The sequence below is a fragment of the Crocodylus siamensis genome, chromosome 5 (assembly GCF_052110815.1).
Source record: "Crocodylus siamensis isolate JL-2025a chromosome 5, ASM5211081v1, whole genome shotgun sequence".
NCBI lineage: Eukaryota > Metazoa > Chordata > Crocodylia > Crocodylidae > Crocodylus > Crocodylus siamensis.
The window spans coordinates 134401085-134429054 of record NC_143399.1 but is presented as its reverse complement, the minus strand read 5'-3'; the positions used below and the strand labels follow the sequence as shown (position 1 = coordinate 134429054).

The 27970-nt window shown below is 39.5% G+C and overlaps 1 protein-coding gene across 3 annotated transcripts in view; it reads right to left on the bottom strand.

Annotated features, from left to right (window-relative positions):
- CPNE4 (copine 4) overlaps window positions 1-27970 on the bottom strand; it is a 366833-nt gene that overhangs the window by 33426 nt on the left and 305437 nt on the right. For 2 of the 3 annotated variants that reach the window (XM_090046382.1, XM_090046383.1), the window contains exons 11-12: window positions 22418-22551; window positions 6277-6343 (exon numbers count right to left, since the gene is read on the bottom strand). In XM_090046382.1, the coding sequence (XP_089902508.1) occupies window positions 6277-6343; window positions 22418-22551 (201 nt within the window). The remainder of the gene's footprint in view (window positions 1-6276; window positions 6344-22417; window positions 22552-27970) is intronic. The other variant, XM_090046384.1, reaches the window with a different exon arrangement.

The following is a 27970-nucleotide window of genomic DNA, read 5'->3' as shown; positions in this document are numbered from 1 at the left end:
AAAAGACAGTTCTCCCATTTTTCCTTAGTCTGCTGTCCCTCCACATCCCCAACCTTTCACTGGATCTTATTTTAGGTTAGGACATTTTGTGTCTAAGCTTGTAAAAACAGTACAAATGTTATAGGTCTCAAAAATTCAGTGAAACAAACAGCTAGCAACAGGGATAGTCATGCTGGCTTGCTATTGACTTTATCCCTACAATTTCAATGAGGTTTCCTAAAACAGATCTTTGCAAATATATGCAGCTGGGATGCTGTTTCATTAGGGAAGCAGGAGGAATGAAAATATTAAAAAAAAATTAAACCAAGCACTCTATATCCCCTATTCTTTCTATGCAACTATTCAGACCTCTGTCTATATTAATATTTTTGGTCAACTTTTGGCAATCTTCTCATTATGAAGGTGACCCAATTTTAACAGCTTTTTTACTTGAATGATGTTTTTATGGTGGTGTGTCATTTGCAAGCACTACCCTGATTCTTGTCTTCCAAGAAATCTGTGTTGTCTTCCATCTCCTCTTCTTCCTCATTAATGCTGTGATCTCCTGTGATTCCCTTTAAAGCTATGTTATTTGCCCTCCCTTGTTTTGCATCTTCTAAATTGGGTAAGGGACAAAGAGAACAGGTTACTGCCTTGGAATAACTTATATATGCTCCAAGTTTTGTATGTTTTTACTTTGGTTGGTCCTCTCCTATCTGAGGGATCTAACTGTTTTGCTCAGCTACAGCAGCAATATCTAGCTCTACTCGGCAGACACCACTACTATCATGAGCACCATATGTGCAGAGTTGCTTGAAACCTCAGATGGGGAACTGACAGATTTACTTTACTCAAAATTTAAGTGTTTCTTGTGTTTACTGAAGTATAAGAGCTAGCTCACTGAGGTGAAAGACCAGAAGGATGACTTTTTGAGCTGTAGAGGAAGAATTATCCTGTTGCAATTCTGGATACTATTCCAGATTTGAAAAATATTGTGCATGACATCTTGTTACCTCTACTAGGATTCTTTCTGCCACTGGTAAAGCAGCTGCTTCTTTGACTGCTGCAAGGTTTATTTGGAGTAGAAATACAGGCAAAGAAACATAGCAGATTAGCTCACCAACTGGAAATACAGCAGGCACTGTACACAAAAACATGTTTTTAAAAGAGCTCATATACTTGACAAGGTTATGAAATGCTCAAGGAAATGTAGACTGCTACTGTTTCTACATTTCTGCAGAATGGAAGATGTACTCTGTCAATAAGGATTAACAGCACATCAGGCACTACACTTAATATAGAAAGTGTAGAAAAAGGTGAGTAGGAATTATTAGCATATTGTCTTCCTACGTCAACCACAAACTACCAACAGAAATGTGACGTACTGAAATTGAGGTACTGAGTTCTCTAGCTCATGGAACTCTATAAACTCTTGATATACTGTTCCCACGAAACACCAACCAAGAACACTGTTACAAATTATGGCCATACTGGATTTAAGAGACCTACAATTAGTTATGGATATGTAAACTACTTCATTACCCATAATGAACACTTAATGAGTTGGGTGCAGTTCTTCTAGTTTGTAACAGATGACATGCATAAGACCTGTGTTCTGTTCACTCATCTTGTCCCCTGCATTTACCATCTATTCTGCCCTGGTTCTCTCTAACCAGGGTAATGCACAATGAATGATTCCATAGCTCCTGTTTAGATCTCCTTAAGGTTATATTGTTGCATGGTTAATGTTGATGTGTCTGAGGAATACTTGGGCAATGGGTGATTTTATTGTCCCCAAGTTCTGGCCAGTTGTCCAGCAGTGAAAGAAATGAAAGTTAACTGCTGGTGTGAAGAAGCCTACATGCAACAAACAGGTTAAAGCAGCAGAGGCCAGCCTTTGTGACAGACATGCTGTAAATTAATCTCCACACCCTCTCTGAAGGCCTCTCTGATCCCTGTCCCCTGCCTGATATGCTGCTCTGCTTTCTGCTCCCTTCCTCCCTGCCCAGCCTGTGTGCACCACACACAAGGCAGTGCCTGTGACAGTTGTGGCGCATGTGTTATAGGCAGGCCACCCCTGTTACTGTGGTTTCATAGTAGGGATATATTTAAAATGAAAAGCAGATTTCATGAACCAAGCTACATGGTTAGTGCTTTGAAGTATGATGATGACCAGTAGGGCTATACGAAGCTTCGGTCCCCGATTCAATTTGGGGGAGATTCAGCCTGATTCAGTGGCCAAATCTCCAAATCCAAATCGAACCAGAGGATCCTTTAATCTCTCTGAATCAAATCAGAACCCTCTGAATGGATTCAGAGAGATTTGGAAAGATTCAGAAATTTAGGCATAGAGACAGCTTTAAATGTTTTCTCTACATACCGCTAGCTCACAGGCCGCTCATGAGTGCTGCGATGCTGGGGCGCACAGAGTGTCCCACAAGAGCGCAGCAGGCTTCCTAGCGTGCTCGGCAGCAGACCCAGAAGTGGACCAGAAACACTTCCAGTCCACTTCTGGGTCCGCCAGGGAGTGTGCTGGGCCCCCCCCCCACGTCCTGCCAGCTTGGTCAACTGGTGCCTCCTGGTTCTGGGCGGGGGGTGGGGAGCACCCAAGGTCCCCCTACGGCCAATTGCTGAGCCAGAGAGGCACGAAGGGGGCCCAGCATGCTCCCTGGCAGACCCAGAAGTAGACCAGAACTACTTCCAGTCTACTTCCAGGTTTGCCACCAAGCATGTGGAGGGCCCCCCGCACTCCTGTGGGATGCTCCATGTGCCCCAGTATTGCAGCGATCACAAGTCACGCCTGCTACCTCAAGGTATGCAGAAAAAACTTTTAAAGCTGTGTCTATGTCCGAATCGCTAATTCTCCAAATCAGAATCAAATCTTCAGATTCAGTTTTGTCCAAATCAAAATCAGGGGCAGTGATCCGAATGAATGAACTGAATCACCGTCCCCAATTCAGGCTGAATCCAAATCAAACAGGGCCCAGTTCACACACCCCTAATGATCAGTACCGTATCAAATACCAGACCTTCAAGTATGCTTCACAGAACAATTGACACTGATATTTCTAATAATAAACCACAACTTGCTTTAAAATATCTTTGCGACTCAGTGGCACTGATGTTGATTAGCAGACAAAAATGTTATGGTAAATAACATGCAACATGTATTACTTCTCCAATGTTTATAGCATTGGCTTATTTTTGCAGGAGTGGATGGGATGAGCAGACAGTCTGGTAAGTTACCTAATTAAGAATACAAGTTCTGTTTTGCATTATTTGAAATTTTCCCTGAAATTAATTTCCTCATTGTCTCCAGTATGTCAAGGATATATTTTTCATTAGACATTAATCTTTTTTTCAGTAAACCCTGCAATAATTATGTACATTTAAATTAATGCAATATTTTCAGAGTTGTTGGTCTTGGTTCACAAAAACATTATACTTCGCAATATCTTCAATAATCCTTAATAATGCCTCAATATTGACACTGATTCCACATTTCCTATGGGACATGGGTGTTAAGAAACATAAAAAAGCAATTAAAAACAAGCTGAGAATAAGAGCAGTATGTATGGGATAACCAACTCTTCGATAGGGACTGTGCAGAAAACTGGTCCCTATCAAAACTAAACAGCAGTTTTGATGACGGTTGACATCCTTTTCAGCTGTACATGCATATGCTATTTAAGACTTACTGATGCATACTCACATGGTGAAATTGATTTTTTCCTTTCTCATCAGTGATTTGCTCATCATCCAATGTTGACATAACTTCCTTTTTCATTGGAGATAACACAAGTTAACTTCAGGTCCTCCATCTGTTGCTGCAGCATAGTTATTCCTTTCCCCAAAGTTTCATTCCAGTTGTTAGTGGAGATCTTATCATCTTGTCTCTGTGACCTCTATGATAACTTTCTACTGAGCAGACCCTAGATGCTGCTTTGGTACCTGTTGTTTTTATCTTAATGTGTGTGTGCTCTGTGGATCCCTTTGCTTTTGTACAACTATGTAATGCATACTCACATTCTACAATTAATGCTATTATCTCAGATTTAAATTACCCTAACTCTAAACCTATTGTCATGTCCCTTTTTCTGTCATTGCCTGAGTGGTTGCCACCATACTACCTCTCAAGGATGCTTTTAGTGCTGAGTATGAGACTTTCTATGTTTCTCGACCTGTAAAATTCAGTACAAATCCTCAACCTTCCTAACAGCATTTGACTGCAACTTTTTCAACAGAACTTGCAAATAACAGTTTTGTGTAGCAGGACATCAGCCAGGGCTGGCTGACTAGAGGAATATCTGTTCTCCCTGTGCTCCTGCAATCACTTCATGATGGTATATCTGTCTTTCATTTCATACCTGGGATTCCTTTGAAAGTCAGGTGAGTATGCTACTGCTGAGGACAAATACAATTAATACGTTGCCAATATGCTAGTCAGACTGGAGTTCCCCGTAGCACTTTTAGGCTGATTATTTCTTCTGGAAAAGGAATACAACTTTGTCAACAACTTCAGTCTATTACCATCATCAAATGTCCTCTCAGGCAATTGCAATCAGCAGAGTATCATGTTCTACCAAGTAGCCAGTCAAGTAGGCATGCCTCCCTGCAGCTGAAAGAACTGTAGCCATAGATACATAACAGGGATGCAGAACTAACATCTGCTGTAATCACCAGCTCAATGCCTTGCACTGGATGGATGATTATATTTGTACATCAGAATAATTGTCAAGGATGTGTTGCTGACAGGCATAAAGAATGATATCCTTCCTCATAAAACCACTGGTTGTGATGGACGTGTTGTGCCATCTAATCAACCCCACTATGCAGATTGGGTATTGTAAGAAATGAATAGTGAACTATCAAACATAGTTAGAGATGTACAAATTTGGAGGCCCTATACAGCTCTAATTCTAAGGGTGGTAGAGGTCATTTGATACCATTATCCACACAAACATGAGGAGGATGGCTACCAGATGCTGTGGCTGAAAAGGGCACATGATTCATATACATATGTCTGAATAATGATTTTTCATAAGCATTTACTCTCAATAACAGACAAGAATCAAGTTGCTCTTTCTTTGGACTTGGGTCATCTTGCAGTTACAGGACACTACAGTATCTTTCCTTATGTCCAGTGTACTTTTCCACATCAGAACTTTTTAGGCTATGGGGAATTGATCCTCCTGAAAATTTTACCAGAATATAGTATAAAACAAGGTGTGAAGCTGCTGTGAGCACTGTAGTATGCACCACATGTAAACCTGCTATTAAGAGATAACCACTGCCTTCTTAATGTGGACACCTGCATTCGAGCACACAAAAGTACATTTTCCTTAACTGGTCAATGCAGGTATGACGATGTTATGTAACACAACATCTACATTTCCACCTCTTTTAAACTTGCAAGTACAATCCTCACAGTATTTCTGCAACTGTGAGGCAACCCAACTGCTGGCGACTCAAAGTTGTAGCATGGTGATGCCACATCAAATTTGTACTTTCTAAAGCACGAAAGCTACTGATTTGCAGATTGACCTTGATTTGAACCAGTGAAGAATCCCTAGGTAGCATAATTTCATATTGCTCCCGACCCCACTGTTTCATGTGCAACACAGAATTTTGACACCAATTTTTGTTTTTAGGCCTTTTTCTGTTCTTAGGCCTTCAGGGTCTGTTCCTGCTTTCCTATACTGACTTTACCATTTCCAGATCTTATTTCCTTAAGCTCCCCTTCTTCTGGTTATAATGCCAATCTGGACCTTTCTGCGTCTCTTTTGCTGCTTCTGCATTTCTCTCCTGTATGGACATTTTATTTCATTCTGGTTTTTACAATTGTGATGCTCACCTGGGCACCAAAAATGGCCACAAGGTAGAATTCTGCTAAGACCATTATTTTCAGAAATAGCTTGAAATACTTCATCATAAAGCATCTATGGAAGCTTTCATGTTAAAAGGCAACATCCAAATGTTAGTTATACAACATCATGATTTACAAGTATTCAAAATTTGCTTTAAACAAATTATTCAAAACCTAACCTGAACCTTAAAAGATAAGGTCTCAGGTTATCCTAATGGGACACGAACATAAAAAAATGTGGATTTGCCAATGCCATTAACTTATATTTGATGTAATAACTTTAATGTGAGCCTGATACTTAAAGCTGGATGTATAATGACATAATATCAGAAAGTCAACTGAACACAGAAGCAGAGGGAAAAAAATGAATGAACCATTTCTGTTTAGTCATAAACTGTAGCATAGAAATCAAATACATTGGAAAAATTCACCTGTGCACCTACTTTATATTCCGGTGGTATCCTTGCTCCGAAGCCAAAGGCTGGGAACATTTTATCACTGAAATCAAAATAAAAAGGCCATTTTTTTCCCCACAGAAAATATACATCATTACACAAAACATTTATCCCTTCATAATTTGTGAAAAATATAACAAAGTAGAAGAGTACACAAAAAGCTGACCAAGAGTGTCATTTGACCACTATTATTATGTTTGCAAGAAGTCACCCCCCAACCTATGATTATGTTCCTGCCTTAAAACACATACATTACTAGATTCACAGAACTTTATTTTTGAGATAGAATATTATGTATTATATGCCTCTATATTGTGACATAGTGAATAGCTTATTTTTCTTGTGATTCAGTATATGCCTACTACCGTACATAGATGATTAAAATTCACTCAACTGGTTAGCATTAAGCAGTATGAGTAGTCCCAACAATTCCTATATTTAACAGTGTCACAATCCTCATAATTCCAATAGTCTCATCATTAGTCACATGACACATCATTCCTGGGAAGCCTGAGTTTCTGTTTCTACCGCTGTCAGTTTAAAAAATTCAGTTTTGTACAGAGCTCTTAACTGATTTTGTAGATTAGTCCTTTCCACTCCAAATATCAAGTGAATAACACATTGCTGCAGACATACTTGAGAAAGATAAGAGCACCCATTAAAACTGTCAGGCTCCTCAAGCTGCCATACTGCCTGAAAGGCACCATGATGCCTTGACTGATCACTTGGGAGCTGAAGCAACGTGGTGAAAAAAAAACCTTTTGAAGTTGTACACCGGCTGACTCAGGGAACTGAAAATGAGTTATAGAAATATCCTCCACCTTCAAATCACTGGTGCACAATATTTGCATGTCAGCAGTCAGTACTATTTGATGGCTAAACTCCCTGGATTGGGCCCTGCTGTATACCTCCTGTGGAATGTACTATTATGTATCATATATGTTGTGCTATATGAAAATCAGTCTTATAACAAGGAACAGCATTGCTTGAATGATAATAAAACATCCCTCCCAAGCAATATCACAGAAGAAGTATAGTGACATTTTTGCCAATTACCTGCTGACTGCCTTTGATTTTATTAACCACTGCTAGAAATGGGGAAACCCTTTTTAATAGGTGCAAATTAGAATGCAGGTATGTACTAAGAGAAAGGAGAAGCCAATAGGAAATAATATGAAAACATGCTGTGCTGCATCAATAATTAAATATGGTTGATTTATGGAATTAACACAGTATTGCTGTGAATTAATAATGTGATCTTCCTGCATGACACAGATCTTAATTCCTGATATAATCCTTGCATCACACTCCAAATCCTCTGGCTGAGCTGGAAAAAGTGAAGAGCTGTGATCTAAATAATATCCTTCCATAATAAGGTATTTAAATCATCTGAATGTAGCATTTTCAGATAAAGGAGAATTGTAATTGAATTATTGCCATTTTGCTAGGGATAGACATTACACATAAACAGGTACAAATGATTGGAAACCAGCTCAAATCTGTAACACAATAGAAATTCAGTGCACAAAAATGTTTTCAAAATAGCCCAAATCAGTTTAAGATAAACCTGGATGGATGCAGTATTAGATTTAACTGATTTAGGTTAAATCGGTTCATTGAATTTCTTTCCCAGTTTCCTTCTGGTGTCAATTTAACTCACAGTTCCCCAGCATCCCTGGATACTTTGCGCCTCCCCTGCAAACCCCTCCTTCCAGGGTGGACAGGCAAGCCTTGGCCCAAGCTGCAGTATGCACATGCTCTGGCCTGCATTAGATTTATCTGATAAACCTAAAGTAGGCAGAAATGCCTGCTTTTGCCACAGCCCTTCCCAGTCTGACCCTGCATGGCATCTCATGGAAACAAAGGTGCACAGGACCAATGGAACTGTCCTGAATGCCCCTGTTTCTGGGAGGACCATGGGGCAAGGCAAGGGCAGGCATTCCTGAGCACGAGGTGCACAGGGCACTTCTGTGTGGCCACAGCAGTGGCAGAGGCAGGACAGAAATAGGTAAAGTTGGAGAGGGAATGTAGTGCATCACAAGCCCCAAGCGTGGCTCAGGATTCTCAAGAAAGAATAAATTGTACATGGACAGAAGCATTAAAATACTACAAGGAAAAACGACACTGTCAAATTCACTTCAGATTTTTTTTTTTTGCAGTTTCTCATTACATAGGTGACAGGAAAGGCCCCACTGAAACTTGAAAGAAGGCATAATTTGCAAAACCCTGAGTTACTTGACATCAGGGAGGGTAAATATTGTGAAACATACTTTTCACTATGAATAACAGAAAATCAATGTGAACATCAGCTTTGACAAGGATCATGCATTTTGGAAACTTGTCTTAAAGTTCTGCAATTTGCATAATGAGAATGTTGAGTTTGAATCCGTAGAAACAAGTAACCAGAGAAACCAGTGAGGGTTGTTGTAATATCTTGATAGGTTATATAAGTGCCATAATTGTGTTGTTTCTAATTTGTGTGCAGAATTATATGGCTCTTGACATTTCATTCTGCCAGTCAGATGAATGACACTTAGAAATACAATGGACTGACTGAACAGATGTGGGGCTTACGTCAAATTGTACAAACAGGGTTAGGGTTCAGGTTCAATGGACATGATGTTAGCAAATGTAAGACAGTATATACCTAAAGTACTGAGGTATTATTAGGTTTTTAAACTAACTGTAATACTCAGGGAAAAGTCCCAAGTAGGACAGTAAAAAAATCAGCTTAATACAGAGCAGAGATTTAGATAGAAAAACAAGCCAAGGATGAGGATGTGTAAAGGAAGAGGCAGAAAATAATACAGAAAATATACCATATCCCCACTTCCAACACAGTAGTCATTTCTGGTTAGCATTTCAAAATAACACAGCAGAAAGAGAAAGGAATACAGAGGAAGATAGCTAAAATGATAAGAAGCATATGGAAGGCCAGCATATGAAAAAAGATTTAAATGATTTAGACTGTGTAGCATGGAAAGGATGCTATTAAGAGGAAATGAAAGAATTTTGTAAAATAATGAATGATAAAGAGAAGGTGAACTGGATGCTTATAGTTACATTTTCTCAGCTGCACTGGGAAATAAAATGAATGTAACAGGCAACAAAGGCATTTAATACTGGTAAAATAAAATATATTGTTAGCTTGTGTGCAGGATATTAATGAAGCCAAAGGCCAGGTACAGACATTACATATGGTATAAGTGAGTGGAAATCAACCTATATCCATAACAGAACAGAAATTCAGCACACACAGACTTTGTAAAAAATGATGGAACCTGGTCTAAGGCTTGCTCCCCACCGAGGGGTGTGCTCTGTCCATTGCTGAGCTAAACTATGCCGCTTACAGAAAACTGTGCGATTTAGATTGATTCTGCCTTGGGCTTTTTAAATGTTTGCACCTGGCCAAGAAGGATTAGTTATTTACATGGAGAATAGGAATGTCCAGTATGACATTAAATTGGATTTAAACTACAGGAAAGAGAAACCATTATGCTTTGCGGTTGAAGTCAGCCATTAACTGAAGACAGCTAGGACAAAACATCTCCTCTGGGTAAAGTTATTCTATAATTATTCATTATAGCGACTCTTACATTTTCCTGAGAAGCAGTTGGTCCTGGCCAACGTGGGAGATAATGGAATAGATGTCTTGTTAGTCTGATAACTGCCTTGTTCCTGTGTTCACACAAGTCAATAAAAGCTACCAGAGATCATCAGCAGGTCTAAACATCAGGCTAAAGCATCCATAGTAGAAAAAGATTACCTGAATGATTCTGTACGTCTTTTAACCAATCTGTAAGATGATATTATTATGTATTGCTTCCTCCCCACTAGATTGTTGTAGGGTTATTTTTATTATGGTTTATAGAAGCACTTTGGCTTCAATTAAGCATGGTATTTAACAACATGCTTAAACTTAAACAGTTGATGGCTATGGAGCTACACTTCTCCTTCAGGTTAATCATGTGCTAAATTAAGGCACTAATGCACTTAGAATGTAGCTGCAAAGCGGACTCAATAGATTAGTGACTCAGGGGATATAAAATGACAATGACTGTTTTTCCTTTTAGGTGACCACTGAGCAAATGGACACAGACAGGGTATATGTTCCTGCTTTGCCTGATGTTGATCAAATAGTTGTTATGAATAGGTCCAAAACAAGCCCCTGGAATTTCTTGCAGGGATTCTGTCTCATCAGAGCCCTTGGAACCGAACCTGTCTCTAATTTTAGTGGTGGGTCAGACAGCTCAGAACTAGAAGAAAGATTCTTTCTAAGTTGTAGTCTGGAGGCAACTGACATCATTTACTGTGCCTTTCATTTCCAGTCTAGCTTTAAAGACAAGGCTATGAGCTCTCTGTGTTATAGTATAGCTTTCCCAAGAGAAAATCAAATATTTGTCTTTCTTAAAAAGACATTTCAAACTGCTAAAATAAAAGTGGAACACGTTTAATTAAAAACATGAAAAATAGCATAAATATATATATCCCTTTAAACTCTATTACAATTATAATCTTTCACCCTCAGAGAACGACCAGCTGAATTAAGTATTTTATTCCTAATACATATAAATGAATCATGTGCTTAAGTGTGTTATTTAGTACTTACTTGAGAGGCTCTTGATGACAGTAAACACTGAATCACAACAGTTTACAAGGGATTACCTAAAGCTCCAAAGGAAATACGGAAGTCTTCAGAAATCTCTAAACATTGCCAGTTCTTGCATCGCAACTGGAGTTCGGAAACTTTAGTATATCTAGGGGTGAAACGCATGATCTAGGAGAGGCAAATAATGATGTCCTTACACTGATTGAATTATGTTCAATTGTTCCACGCATGAGAGTTGCAAGACACAAAGCGCCCCTATGCTCCCAGAAGCTGGCACAGGAGGGGAAGTCGTCAGTCATAGTCTAGCGCAGTAGGGGCTAAGGTTTTTGCCAGGCAGGCCACAAATGAGACCCACACTCTCCATGAGTGTCACTCTGACTCCCTTTCTCAGCCTAATCTGCTGCTCTGCTTTTTCCTCTTTTCCTCATCTGCCACTGTTCTGCATGTCCCCTCCCTGCTCTACTGCATGCCACTTCTGGCACTGGTGCTGCAGGTTGGCCACTGCTGGTCTAACACCTGGTTTGTACCAACCATCAGAGCTACTAAATGTATTGGTGTGGGCTGGATGAAGAGTATGTTGTATGTCTTGCAGAAGCCCCTAACTACAGAAAGGATGTAGACAAACTAATGAAAGTTCAGAGGAGGGCAACGAAAATGGTTAGGGGGCTGGAGCACATGACTTGTGGGGAGAGGCTGAGCGAACTGGGTTTATTTAGTCTGGAGAGAAGAAGACTGAGGGGGAATTTAATAGCAGCCTTCAACTACCTGAAGGGTGATTATATAAAGAGTATGGAGCTAGATTGTTCTCAGTGGTGGCAGAAAATATAACAAGGAGTAATCAATGGTTTCAAGTTGCAGCAACAGAAGTTCAGGTTAGGTATTTGGAAAAACGCTCTCACAAGGAGCATAGTAAAGCATGGGAATGGGTTACCCAGAGAGGTTGCAGAATCTCCATCCCTGGTGGTTTTTAAGATGCAGGTAGACAAAGCCTTAGTTGGCTTGATACTGTTGGGGATGGTCCTACTTTGAGCCGGGGGTTGGACTAGATAACCTTCTTAGGTCCCTTCTAACCCACATTTTCTATGATTCTAAGTGTGGCAGCAGTAACTTTTCCTTTGTATATGCTCAGGATTGTGGCACCCTTCTGGGGCAAATGCATCACTCCAAGGGCTCGGCAGTACTGTGAAATACAGCAGAGTCCTGAATTTTTAGTAAGTTCCTGGGTCAAAGAATGAAGGGGTTACAGCACCAGTAAGTCCTTAGTTAGCCAAATTTCCACTGAAGTAAACAAACCTCAGGATTTGGCCCATAATTTGCAGTGGTTTTCCACAGGGCAGTAGGAATTCTAGTGGTAAAATCAAAGGAGTTGCTGTCCTGTTTCGTCTGTTGGAGGCAGGCATTCAATGCAATCACATAATACTTGTTTAAGATCCAGACATTAAAAGTCAGGCCCCAGCTTTAATTACAGCTCTCAGTCACCTTCAGGGAGCTGGAATTTGCTGAATATGAAGAAATATAGATAGTTATGTAATTGAGTTTCAAGAGTATGAAGGTAATGCCTGTCTCACCTGCAAGGGAAATAATTAATGAACAAAGGGAATACAAATCCCCTGCAGCTAACTGCTGACAGGCATCTACTCCCAAAACATCTAACAAAGCCAATTCCAAATCCAATAGCCTTAAAACTTCTCCCCATTAACTTTAAACAAATGCGTAAGGAATTCTGCAGTGCAAAAAATGCCAAATGAAATATGAAATGCATCAGCTGAGGGAAAAAATACCCAGTGAAAAAAGCCATAGGTAAAAAAGCAAAATGGAGAAAAGCAAATTGTTAAACAAAATGTGATACTAATGAGGTGTATACCTTACTGGGTGTATAGCCTAGTAAAATGGCATTAACAGAAAATCTAATCCAAAATATCCAGCCTCTCTTGTAAATTAGGAATAAATTGAAATGACCTGATGTAGACTTGCAGGAATGAAATTTTTTACCTTAGTACATGTACTCTGTATAAGTAATGGGTTTCTATGGACTGGAAAAGTGTGTGTGGCTCAGGAGAGACATTATTAACCTTTGAAATACTAGCATTTTCTAGATTGCCAGTCAAATGAATTCTTAGGGGGATGTGTATATGTATGTGGTAACTATAAAGGGGTAAATTTAAATTGCATTGGAACATCTATGGAATAACATAGTTTGCCAAAACCCAAATAAGGTCATTTTCACAACTGCTGTAGTCTTACAGGCTTAAAACTCCACTTGTCTTGCATTGGACCTTCTGTCCTGCAGAGTGACTACTACTGAAGAATGATTAGATCCCACAGAAAAGATACTATCTTCTTACAGCACCAGTTCAGTTTAAAAATTTGAAACTGTATATCATGCTGGGCCATCTTAAGTAGGCAAAAGAGCAAAAACAGTGCTACATGTATATCAATGTTTATTCTTTTTCATTTCATCATAATGCAAAGAGAAGGAATTGCATTATTATAATCAGGGATCTGTGAGACGTGGGATGTGACAGCAGAGGTGTCAGTGCTGCCAATGAAGTTTTCTGCCACGTTTTCATTCAGAGCTAAAATTCATTTATGTTGGGGATCAAGGGAGCACAGGGGTGTTTACATACATCTGCATTGTGTGAGAGAGCAAAAGAAAAGTGTTTTATGTCTACAAAAAGGGGTCACGCAGGGATAAGTGAGAGGGCCAGGAGTCTAACAAATTTTTGTTAAGCCCTGCTGGTACAAGTGGCATTCACTTTCAGTAGGAGATGAAACTTGCATAAAAGATGCCAGAAAATGGCTTGTCTTTATGATCTGATAGGTTTTTAAACAGGACTAATTAGCAGCTCAGCTAAATGCTAATGCTGGTGTAGCTTGTATAATAAGTAACTAACATATATACAAGATGTAGGAGAAAAATCACTATTCTGAAATCTTCAGATAATTTATAAATCAGGCCATGGCAATGATCTACTGGCCTACTAGTTCTCAAATGTGCCTCAAATGTGCTGTGTGCCACTTTTTACATTCATTGTACTGCTGTGTGTGCCTCTGATTCCTTGTTATGGGTAATAAAATAGTAACACTTTGGGTTGTTACAACCACACTGCAACCTCTCCAACACCCTAAGATATAGTGTAGAGTTTTTCTCCACTTTTCATTTTCTTTCTTTTCTTACATGTCTATTCCCCCCTTTCTCTTCTGCTTGTTTCCCATTCCTTCCTCTCACATACACTCTAGAAGTTCATCACATATCCGCACTTAAATAAAAACAGTACCAGTACCATAAGTCCATTTCATGGTTATGAAAGATCCATTAGACACTAAACTGATGCTACCCTTGAAGTTAGCTAAAACATTAAGAGCTGTCATTATTTGTGAATCTGTCTAGTTTTTAGTATCAAGCACTATATAATACAATTTCTGCTATTAATTAGAGTCTGCACTTCAGTACAGGTCATTTCTTTAAAGAGAATCACCACTAGATACCTTACACATACAGCTTTAGTTGCTAATACTGACAGAGTGTTAACCATCGTATAAGATGCACCTTCTGTTGTGAGGTGCTGACAACCTGAAGAGAGGATAACACAGAATATACTGAAATCCCAGGAGCACAGATATATATGTACAGGAGGAAAAAAGGGTGTGCGCAGAAAAAATGTTTAAAGAAATGTGACTTCCCTTTATACCAGTGTAAATATAGATCCAGATATACAGGTATAATACTCAGCCCTAAAATGGTGAAAGTAGCTTACTTTGGGGCTACATTACTACTTGGAAAGTCGGTATTATATATACAGTGATATAAGTTACTCTTATATGTGTGTTGTGTGTCTGCAACACTAGTTAATTTAATCTTTACTAGCTCTTTACTCACTGCAAATAGGCTATTAATAGTTCCCAAATAGTTGCTGAAAGTTCAACTGATTTATCTAGTTCAATTTACTATCCAACTTCAGGATTTGCCCAGTATAACTGGATTTGCTTGTTTGCCAGTATAACTTCTAACCCTGACTCGCCAAAGTTTTTCAGCACATACTTAAATCTTATTAAATAAATAAGAAGTGAGGATTTTTTGTGGATGATATATTTTATTGGGCCATTGGCATAGGTGGCAGGGACACAACAGAGTTTCCTGTACCGTGTACCCTTTCTTTAGATCTCTGAGAAAAAAGGTAACATGGCAGACCTAAACAGCAGACAGAACAAAGACCTGTACAGAACTCCACGTGTAAATAAAAACAGGATATATTACCAGGTTTCAGGGGTGTTGGTTATAGCTATGTTGGCCTAAGGACATAAAGCAGACAAGGTTCTTTAGGTAAATGAGATATCTTTTATTAGATCACCTAAATAGTTGGAAAAATTGTTCTTTGCAGTAAATGAGCCTATGAACTTCATTTAATAAATCTACTGGACACAAAAAAAAAATCATGGACTAAATATAGACATTGGATTTATGGGACATTATAGCCTGTCTGGTATCTGACAATCCCAGGTAACTTTTCTACATTTTACCAGCTCGTTCTATCACCAGGTTAACATTTCCTCTCTCCCTCCGCCATTACCCCACCTCTTTCTCCCTACCAGTCTCCCACCTATCATCTCCCATCCCCTCTCATCTTCCCTGCCATGCATTTGCATTTTCACAGACCTGCATTTTGCATATTTTCTGTTCCACCCAGGAGAGCACACAAACACCAGGAGACTCTCCCTATGCCTAAAGAAAGGTGTTTGTGCCTTAAAACTTGCAAAGAACAATTTTTTCAACTATTTAGTTCGTCTAATAAAATATAATCACATTTACCCAAAGAACTGTCTGGATGTATTACCAGATAGGTAACAGACAAGAGACAATGTTTAGCTACCTGACAATCTCTCTTATATCCTGTTTTCATTTACATAAAAAACCATTATGACTACAACAGCACCCCAACACCACTATTACGTCCACACTTAATTCTAAGCATGTGGTAAGAGATTTGCTAGTCTGGAGATTGCAAGGGACTGGTTTTTATACTTCTTTGCTCATCTTCCTGGTATGTGAACTTTATTTTCTTCCTGTTATACAAGAAATTCAAGAAGTATAGAAATATATTTTCCTCATAGTTCTTAATTGTGTCTAGATATGCTAATTATCTTTTTTGCCTAGTAGCCTCCAGAAAAGTTGTTTCTATAATTAAAATTTTAAAGAGACATGATTAATAATTAAAAAAATTTTAATTTATTGAGCTGCACTGGTGATTTAATTATGTCACACTCATAGCTTCAAGTAGTTAATTTATGAACAATTTAGTGTTGAACATAGTGAACTTACTAATATAAGCAATATTCTTGTGCCCCCAAATTAAATTTTTACTATTAGTACCTTCTCAGTGAAAGCAGGCCTCTGCTTTCCTCCTTGACTCTAAATACATTTTCTTCAGATAGCTACAGAAAAGATAATTCACTCAATTCCTTTATCAATAATTGCTAGCTAAATATAATTGCTAGACAATAAACTACCTGTCGATTTTAATATATTCTGAGGAGTGAGAATAAGATATAACTGGAAACTAGACCTGAAGATCTAATTCAGGACATTCTGTTTCCCTTTCACGAGCTCTGGCCCAAAGCACTTAATTTAAGTATGTATTTAACTTCACACGTGGGAGCAGAACTAATGATTCCAACAGAACCTGTGTAAGGGGCTTAAGGTTATATCCATGAAGTGCTGTGTGGGATTTAGATCTTTGTCATCTTAATTTTCATGTCCATTCTAATAAATCACTAATCACCCCTGAAGACACTGGGTGGCCTGGTTTTTGGCATGGGATGTTTTCTTTTAGATTTTTTAATTGTGTATATGGGTTTATATGGTGGGGAATCTGATTCATCCAGTTCAAAAATATCAAGATGAATATTATCAATAATAGTCACCAGTACTAAAAACTGTTATTAGTCACCAATAACTCCACCACTGGAGTTAGCAAAAGTTAATGTCAAAACTTGCTGTGTTTTCAGTGGGTATGAGATCAGAACCGCAGATGCTTTCAAACCTTTTGCAGAACATTGCTCAGTGTTTGAAACTGTGAAGAGTTTGGTATTTACACTATATACATTTTGCACAGCTCTGCATGAATTATTCTAGTACTTAGCTGGAATTATTTATTGTCTGAACATTAGGAGCCTTTTGGGGAATTGGCTACACACCCAAGTTTTAAACATACAACATACAACAATTTATCTGCTAACACAGAGGCTCAGTGCAAAACACAGTATTAAGGAACATATAGATTTAGAATTAAACAGGTTATTTCCTTTAGATGAAAACATGAATGGATTAAAAACAAACACTCTCCCTACTCCCGCCCACTTCCTTCTATTTCAAGGGTACTTTGAAATTGAAAAATATAACTACTATCTTTTAAGGTTTAATAAAAAAGAGATATGAATTAAAAATAATTCCTGGTTAACTCTTGATCTATCAAATGTCTAGGATGAGTAAAATGGATACATTTTAAACAAACCGCTTCACAAATTTCTAAGACAGAACATACAGCACAATGAAAATGCCCCAGACAGAGTGTGACGGACCATGATTCTGTAATATGACAAAATATTTAAAATATTTTAAAAGTATATTTGCCCCTTATCTTTTTCAATTTGTGTATGTTAATTTGACTATATATGGCAGAGTCTCATTTAGACCAAGTCCCTTTTCTACCACATTGTTAGTACAAAGGCCCTAAAATTGGATGTACATGTAAAATATGCTACAATTAAACATAAAAGAGAATAGTTTCAAATTTGAACATAGTTTCAAATTGGGAACAGATTAAAATATAAAGGTCCTGATTCAGCCAAGTATTAAACAGAGCAGGAATTAACTGTATCCTTAAGCAAGCACCTTTATACATGTTTAAGTTTGATTTCATGGAAACTTAATTCTGGCTATATTCTTGATGAATCAGGGCAGAACATTGAAGGAAAATAAATATTTAATTGAAAATACAGAAAATCTGATTCGGAGGCTAGAAGCTTATACACAGAAAAACACAGATTTCTGTATTTCAAACATAGGGCCACAGGCTAGATATCCAAATTCAAATTTACTCCCTTGACTTCATTCATGCTATCATCATCAAAATCCTACATTAACAGAATCATTTACAAAATCATTTATCAGGCAGCTTGCAGGTGTATCGGGAGTCTAAGCCAAGTAACTGTATCCATGTCCTTAAAACAATCACTGTTCAGCCAATATATCTTCCTCTTACAGAGCCAACCATCACTGTGTAATGATGAATGGCATTCAAGGTTGGTGGTTGGTTGATCATTTTCCAGCACTGTCTCTTGTAAAACAAATGACTGAGGCCATCAGGTGAGCCATTTTAATATACTATATATATATTGTGTTGCTGGGATTTCTGGCAATGACTTTCAGTGCAAGGATTTTTAAAACACCATAAAGGATACATCTTCTATATTATTGTACAATTATGAGTTAACAATTTACACTATCTAGAAGTGCTAATGTGGGCCAGTGGTGTACAAAGGTACTCTCTGATGATCTGCACCATAAATTGTGTTGTGTGTTTCTTTATTGTCCAGAACATTAGGAAATACTTTTACAGTGTCTTGAATGGGTTTGCTGTACTGGAAGTTAAAAAATGTTCTTTTTCACTTGTGAAACAAGAACACTAGATATAGACATCTCTGAATGAAAATAAATATGCACAATTACCATGTATTTCCTTTTCAGCGGTAATTTTTTCTCACAATAGTCATAGATGAACCTACTATTAAAAATAATAATTTCTATTGGTGAACAGTGAAGTTTCATTCATTTGGCTTCTTATTTCATTCTTGTATCTGTGGATAGACTCATACATTACAGGGAAAAAACCTTTCACATGGATTTGACCAATTTAAATGTGGTTAGATTATACCAAGAGTTCTCTCTGGGAGGAAAGCGCTTGCAAATTTTTAGTTAAAATACAGTCTGTTTTATTGCATTATTTTATCTATCTCTAACTTTATACTATGTCATTTTTACTAACAATTTATTTTGAAGTACAATTGCTTCCATAGATTTATAGACTTGTTTTATCTAATAGCTTTTATAAATGGTGTTTAAAGTGACTATAATCGTTTTACTAAATCTTGTATATTTTTAGAACCTTATTTTTTATATAAATTGAATGCTTCCCTTTCATTTATAACCTATTGCTTTTTTTTCTTAGCCACTAATTATTTCATGTATAAAAATTCATCTTTTCTATCCCTAATGACAATGGTTAATGATGCCATGACTTGAAGCAATTACTGTTAAGAAGTCTTCTCCGCAAATGAACACCTATTCCTTTTTTCCATTCCAGTATCAGACTGAGTTATGTCTATAGCACCGAAGCATTTTGCAATCAGTTTAACAATCAGAGACTATTTCTCATTGTCTGAATATTGGTGATGAGACGCAGAATCTTACTCTTTCAGACTTTACAATACTGCTCAACCCCATTCATTCAGTCTCTGAAGCATACAGTTAAATGAGTTTTCAGATGAACTAGAAATATTCTCTTGTACTAAAGCAATAATGCTCAACCAGGGTGTTGCTGCACCTTGAGGTGCCTTGAGATCCTTGTAGAGGTGCTCTGGGGTGCTATACAACGTTAGCACTGTTAGATGTGCAAACACGATTCACAAGATAAACCCAGAGATTTCAAACAGGAATCCACTGCCATGTCTAGATGAGTGCAGATGTTTGATTCCCTGGGGACAAGTAGCAGTGACACAACTTCTACCACTGATGCTTGTCCCTGGGGAACGCCTGTGCCACATACACTCTGGTGCACAGCAAGTTACCCTGGATGTGGTAGGAGAGGCTGGGGCCGGCAACTGTGCTGGCTCCAGCAGCTTTACCTGGTGTCTTGCGGGCTGGATGCAGGTTTTTTTGACCCCAGGATCTCCCAGGGTCAAAACAATCCATCGCACTACAAGGTAGCAGCGCAGGGAATGCTTGAATGTGCAGCATGTGGCACCGCAGATGGGTCTGTGGCACCACATACCACGGCTGCGCTCATTTGGAGGCAACCCACGGATGTGTCCTCATGAGCAGGAACATGCATTCCCCAAGAAGAACTTGCAGCAGCACATATTTGCGCTGCTGACAGTTGTTCCCAAGGAACACCCCAGCACATATGCTCTGAAGCATGGCAAATTACCCCAAATGGGGTAGGGGATACTGGGCTGGCCCCAACAGCTTTACCTGGGGATCCAGTAGTTCCAATGCGGACACACGGAGCCTGGCCAGCACCCAGAGTGTAGAGTATATAAAAGAAAATCTTGCTTTCTGTTTTGCTTGCTAGAGATGTGACTTGCTGTAACATCCAGTGACTCCAGGATTCCTATTAATGGACTTATTAGATATAATTTTTTAAATTTAAAATACTCTAATATCCAAACCATACTATAAAAGGGAGTCTCTTGTTTCAGATCAGGTCATGTTACAGATATCGTTGCAAACAAGATGAGCTATGCCAAAGTCGGTTTCATTTAGCAGAGGTTTGGGTATATATTTTGTGTTTCACTTAACTACATCAAAGAGCTCCTTTGATTTTTTGGTTCACTGAATCTGTGAGGCTCAAACCACACTACTGTATTTTGCCTGCTTTTGGACCAGAACAGATGAAATCCTGATCTCTTTTGCTTTTCTTTTGTGAAATAAGCAATTAAATTTTCAATGGAACAGAAATTTTAATTCTCACAGAAACCTGGGTTATCAGGATATCTGGGCTTGATGTCAGCTAAATGAATGAGAGCATATAGATGAAAACCTTATGTTTTGTTTGGGCCAGCTATAGATATGACTTGCAGTGAAATCCAGTTAGTCCCTCCCCTAGGTAATTGTAATTATTATTAATTAACATTTTTATGAAGCTTCATAAATGTGAATACTGCGTTAGATCTTCTCTCATAACTTATTGGTGATATTACTGAAAACCCCCCCAGGAAGATGACTGGTTGTAGCTTAGTTTTTATATTTACAGGAATAAGCCATACAGAGACAAGTCGATTTATAATGAATAACTATGCCTACATAAAGTTGTACTGCTTTAAGTATTTCAATTGTTAAACTTCTAGCAGTGCTAACACTGTGTATAAATGAGTCCTTAAATTCTTGTCTCTTTCCTTGCTTGAATGTTCACCAGAATGTACTACCAGTGGTATTAAATAGTAAATATTTATACATTTTTTATGCTTAGATTCATAGTCTTAAGGCACCTGCCAGATGTTACATATATTATGCAATTAACTGGTTAATCATGCAATACATTTAGACTGACCACATGTGCAAAGTAATTATCATGCCATTCAAACGTCCAGCCAGCTATAAAAATAACCAATCAGCTATGAAGTTGGTGCTTGAAAATGTATAAAAAACTTTACAGCAAGTATCTATCCAGCTTTAATTTCAACATGTGGCAGGTCCCCAGGTTTGACCATCAAATGTTCTGATACGAACATAACAGCACATCTGTTCCTTTCACTCTTCTTTGACAGAATGTTTCACTAGCCAGCAAATGGAAATGTTTTTAAACAAAGTACTGGGCATACACTTATATGCAATATATATAAACTCCTCCCCCTTTATAGCAAAAATAAAAATGGCACTCACTATCACCTTTATGAGCTTTGGCATTTCTGTGTTGTTACAAAATGTATGCCACATATACCAGGATTGCTGTCTACCGTTACTTTTGAAGTCAATCACTGTATAACAATGCTATAGAGAGCCAATTAAAAAAATACCTAAATGAAGTTTACAGGGTACTCAGATAAATAATGACCAATTTATCTGAAAGGAGGAGGAAGATATTTGAAATCAATAAAATATTCATAATCAAGACTAGGGCCCCAAGGGATTTTATTTTACTGATTTTCCCTTTGTTTTTAGTTTTAGTGAAGTTTTCATTTAATTTAATATTTATTTGCAGAGAAGTGTCAATGATGATTATACTGGGAGAAAACAGAAATATGGATAAATAAACAAACAGATATATCATATGCTTTTATTGTCAAGGATGTAGCTGTCAAGCAGCTTAGGTCTTTTACAAAATCCAGTTTCAAATAAAGAATCATTTGTAAACTGTTATAGAATCAGGTAGAGTTAGTTCTATGCACACAAGCACACCAGGAAAGATGCTTTAGTTGCATTTGTAAATGCAAGTGTAATGAAAATAGCCAGGCTTTGAAATATGCAATTCAGTAAGGGCCATGAAAGAATTCATGGGCATACTGATGATATTTCTTGGCAAAAGACACTTCATTACTATACAGAAGTCAATTTAAAATGATTGATTTGTTCAAGTGTGTGTCAAGTTATTTGTAGATCAAAACTTTCTTTACTTGCAATGATACCTGCAGCTAATATTGAACTACTGTAGCCAGCAGCATGTAGTCATTAGTATCATACTGTTAAAACACATTCTTTAGACAATGCTGTTAGCAAACATAGTTATTTACCTGTCATAGTCTTGACAAATCTCCCCCACAGCTACCAATGCTTTCAGGTACTCATTGGGTTGATAGGGGTGAATATAGTGCAGTGAGCAGCTGTTCCTGGGATCACCGTTTGATGCTGTGAAATCTATAGCTACCTGGAAAACAGGAGGAAGAGTCGCATTAGGTAGTTGTTTCATATATAGGTATCAAGATTATATTTCTTTATCAGAAGCAGCTGCTGTATAAAAAACTCTAAAAGAAAAACTGAACTTAATCAATCTAAGCTTACAATAACACTTTAATAGCACCACCATATATAGAACTGAAATCAGCATCAGCAGAATGATCGTTCTGCACTACAATATGTTTTTCTAGCTAGCTATAATAGGTGATGTACAATATCATACATAAGTCCAGGTTGCTTTTTCTTGAACTGCAATACTTCGGTTTTCTAGTTTACTTTTAAATTACATTATAAAATCAACTCAACCAAATCTAACTTTTGGTATTTTATTTAGAGAATTCTGCACTATTATAAATCTAACTAATTAGCCTTACGCTCTGGAGTTCAATTAAATTTTTCCCATTCACATGCTTCCAGAGCCATACATCTGTGCCTAGTAAAAAGTCCCAGAGTCAAAATCCCTATTAAAAATATAAATTACAGCTCCAGATAAGGTCAAATTCCTTCCTTCATTTTTAGTTGCTGCTAAAACTTGCTATGATTTTAGTAATAATGGTAATTAGTCCTTATAGAGTTCTTTTCATCTTCAAAGAATTCCATAACCATTAACTAATTAACTCTCCCTATTTTGGAGATAACAGGAAGCTTGAAGGTGAGCTTCAGGGCAAAAATAAAACTTGAGTTAAGCACAGATTTTTGCGCTAAATGCACTCACCATACATTGTATGAGACATTCACCAGAACAGAATTTTAATAAACATTTTCAAAACTATTTCTTTTTTGGAATTCTCTTTGTACTTCCTAAATCACTAAGGATATCCCAGAACACATCAGTGTTGTGACATTGCAGTCATTGGCTGCAAGAGCTGGAATGGCATTTCTGATATTTGTGATCCTGCATTCTAGAATCTCTTAAGTGAACCAGTAAGAAAGAAAAAAAATCACAAAAGTAAAGAGCAATTTAAAGCTTATTTCTGTAACATTTCTTTTCTTCCCAAAACCTGTTATTTATATGGATATTCAGCTCTCAATTTGGTTTGTACTGTTATTTTGCAGTTCACCTTTACATGACTCATCCAGGGCTACAAAAGAAATTGCTTCATATTTGAATCTATAAAGAGAAAATTCCTGGCTTCCCTCTCGGTCGCTCGCTTAACATGCCAGATTCTTCTTCTTTCAAAAAGAAAGATCTCTCCTGCATGACAAACCTTCTCAGATAGGGGCCACTCCTGGGGACAGGAGCAGACGAGGGTGATGGTTTGGGAAAGGCATGGGAAGCAGAGGAGAGGGGAGGTTGTAGGCTGGAATACCTGTTCACTCCCTCTCTCAGAAAGATTTCTAGCACTATAAATTTCTCAGAGATTCACAGTGCTAGAAATGAACACCTGTCCACGCCTATAACCATTCTCCATCCAGAACTTGGCTTTTCCATCATGAACTCCTGCAAGTTAGTAACGGGGGGAGTTGAGAGAGTACTCCGTATGGGAGAGTATGCTTATTAGGGCTGTGCGAAGCTTTGGTCGCTGATTCGATTCAGCATGATTCAGTGGCTGAATCTCTGAATGCAAATTAAATCAGGAGACCCTTTAATCTATCAGGAGACCCTTTAATCCCCCTGAATTGAATCGGAACCCTCCAAATCGATTCAGAGAGATTCGATGATTTAGACATAGACATAGCTTTAAAAGTTTTTTCTACATACTTCAAAGTACCAGGTGCCTCATGAATACTGAGATGCTGGGGCGGGTGCAGCGTCCCATGGGAGCATGGAAGGGGTCCCCAGCTTGCTTGGCGGTGGACCCAAAAGTGGACCAGAAGAACTTCCCGTCCACTTCTGGGTCTGCCACAGATGGTGCAAGGGACCCTCTCTCTGCCCCCCACCCCTCAGCTTGGCGACTGGTACCTCCTGGGTCTGGGGGGGGCACCAAGGGTCCCCCCCACAGCAAATCACTAAGCCGGGGAGGCATGGAGCCCCCCCACACTCCTGTGGGATGCTCCATCCACCCCACTATTTCAGCATTCATGAGCCATGCCTGGTACCTCAAGGTATTCAGAAAAAACATTTAAAGCTGTGTCTATGGTCGAATTGCTGATTCTCTGAATCAGCATTGAATCTTCAGATTCAGATTTGTCTGAATCAGATCACTGTCCCCTGATTCAGGCCGAGTCTGAATCAAATGTGGCCTATTTCACACCCCCCTAATGCTTATTGCTTAATCTGTCTTTGTCCAGCAATGGTTTCTGCTTACATTTGGATGTATTCTAAAAAAACAGTGTTTCTTGTGTGACACACAGAAATTTGCGGGATCAAGGCCTGTGGAACAATATTTTTAAACGCAGCTGTATATAATTAGGATTCTGTAGCTGTATATAGGTAGCTCATTTAGTGGCCTGACTTTCAAAAGTACTGAGAGTATCACAGCTCCCCGTTTTTGTGGGTACTTAGCACTTGAAAAATCAGGCTACTGATGTAGCGGTCTGTGGCAGGACCGCCCCTAGGGGTGCCGTGACCTCCCCTAGTGTCCCTGTCTACCGCGCCAAGTTTGGGTCTTTCACATCCTCCGTCTTGCCTGCCATGTCTTTGATCTTGTTTGTTCAGTGAAGGAGGCTGCCTTCCTACCCTTCTTGGCACGGGGCCGGTTTTACTGTGCCGGGGTTTCCTCTGAGTCCCAGTGCTAGTGCTATTTCGGGGCCAACCCAATACATGCGCCCCCTCCTGGGGCGGCTCTCTCTGACTGTGCCCCTTCTCGCCCAGTCCGGAACCCACACAGGCTTACTCCCCTCTCAGTGTTTTGCATCTCTCAGGCAGCGCCCCACTCGGGCCTGCCTCCCTTATACTCCGCGGCCACTTGCGTCCTGACCTGCGTCCCGTGCTCCCCGCGGCCTCTATGCCCGCACTCGGGCCTGTGGTCATGCCTCCCGAGCTCGCTGCCCACCCTGGGGCCCTTGCTCGCAGTCCTTATGTTCGTTGCCCACACTTGGGCCTTCTATGCCCCCACTGGGGCCCTCGCTCGCGCCTCTTGCGCTCGCTGCCCGCACTCGGGCCCATGCTAGGCCCCCACTGGGGCCCTCGCTCGCGCCTCTTGTGCTCGCTGCCTGCACTCGGGCCTGTGCTATGCCCAACTTGGGCCCTTCCCAATTGGGGCTTCCAACTGGGGCCTGTCCCGGTACCGCCCACGCTGGGCTGGGGTCGGGACCCCCTACTTGTGGCACCCTCCTTGGTGCCAGGAGCTCTCCCACCTTACTGGGGAGCTCCTGCTGAGGCCTCTTCCACCCCTACAGCCTCGCCCGGTCCTTCGGTGTAATACTCACAACTCCACAAACTAGGAGCCAGCCGGCTATAACGCATCATAAGCCCCGAACTCATAATGCCAACTCCACACTATGCTGGCTTTCTCTCTACCCCTGCATCATCGCAGCCGGTCAGGCTGCAACCACTGACTCGGGCCGCTCAGCTCTCCCGCAGAGCTCCTGCTCCTGCGGCTGCCAGAGGGGAACTGTTTCTGGCCTCAGCCTTCCCCTTCCTTATGAAGGCCAAGCCTCGCCCCCTGGCAATCAGCTGACTTACTCAGCTCCAACAGTTAACACCTGCTGCCTTGCTAACTGGCAGCTAAGCCACTTCCTATCTTCAGTAGCAGGCACCCTAGTGCCCTGCTACACGGTCTCACTTAATTTAGGAACTTAACTTTAGGCTTTTACTTCTGAAAATCTTGGTTCATATGATTATTTACTAACGTACTTGCATTTACTCTGGAATGCAATTAAAAATATTTTTCACTGATTTTAGGGCGATGATTATTGTTTCTAATCCCTGTAAAACACAAAAATTTTCCTGTGTAACAGAGAAGTTGGGAACAGCTCTTAAAAAGTTTTTGTAGTGGCTTTTTTCATGGATAATCTCAAAACAGATTCTTAATGAAGCTGAAGTAAAATGCACCAGAGGGAACTGAACTAGTCCTGCTGTCTTGCAATGGCTGTTTGCCAAAGTCACGTGGTGCTTTTTAACTGAAAGTGATAGCAGCATATAGGAATGAGCAGTGAGTTCTGTGAGCAAGGCAGAAAGTCTGTGGTTAGCGTTTAGGGTGAGAAGAAAACCTCAATGTAACATGTTACTTTGTTGGAAAGTGTCTCTGTAGTATATATTTTCTCAGTGCCTGTGTATGTATAAACCACGAATACCCTAATTTCCTATTGGGATGCTTTTATGCAGCTGATCATTCTTCTTCATGGTACAATCTTCTCAGTACATAGAAAAGGAACACATCCTCTCAATTCCACCACTAACTACAATTACAGCTCTTTTGCAAAAGCATTATATATTTCCTCTGCATACAGTGAGGTCTTTAAAAGCAGTCAGGCTTGTAAAAAATGAGCCTCAAAGGATGCTAGGAAGATGGTTCCCTTCAATTTTCTGCAAGAAACAAGGCTACTCCTTTCTTGATGTATTGCATTACAAATGTTTGGTTTTGATCCCTTTATATCTTAGCTTCTTTAGTGGAGAACTTCTAGGGAAGGGTGGAATTATATTTTCAATGGTTCCAAACTAATAGCATGTAGCACCTCTAGCCTTGCAATGCTTCAGGCTGAAGATCAGAGCTATGTGTATGCATGTAGGGAAAAGATTTGTGATATTCAGCTAATGTATCCAAGAAGTACAAGGAAAAGCAGGCCAGTCTAAATCCTCTGTCAAAGCAGGAATTTTCCCTTCAGTGTATTCACTAGGTTTTCATAGACATGAGGGCTGGAAAGGACCTCGGAAGATCATCGAGTCCAGGCCCCTGCCCAAGGAAGGAAGTCAGCTGGGGTCATAGGATCTCAGCAAGATAAAGATCCAAATGTCTCTTGAAGGCATTCAAAGTACGTGCTTGAACCACCTCCAGCACCAGTCTATTCCAAACCTTGGGGATGGGCTCAGACAGTAAAGAAGTTCTTCCTTATGTCTAGCCTGAAATGGTCATGGAGGAGTTTGTGACCATTAGACCTTGTCATCCCTTGGGATGCTCTGATGAACAGGCGTTCCCCCCAGATCCTGGTGAGCACCCCGATAAACTTATAGGTGGCCACCAGATCACTCTTGCGCCTGCACTTTTCCAGGCTGAAAAGTCCCATGGCTCTCAGCCTCTCATCGTAGGGTCTGTTTTCCTGAACTTTGATCATGCGTGTGGCTCTCCTCTGCACTCTCTCAAGCTTCTCCACATCCTTTTTGAATTGTGGAGTCCAAAACTGGATGCAGTACTCCAGCTGCGGCCTCACCAAGGATGAGTACAACAGGAGAATGACATCCTGGGATTTGTTTGAGAAGCATCTATGGATGCAAGCCAGCGTTTTGCTCGCTTTACTAGCTGGAGCATCCCACTGAAGGCTCATGTTCATCTTGTGGTCAATCATGA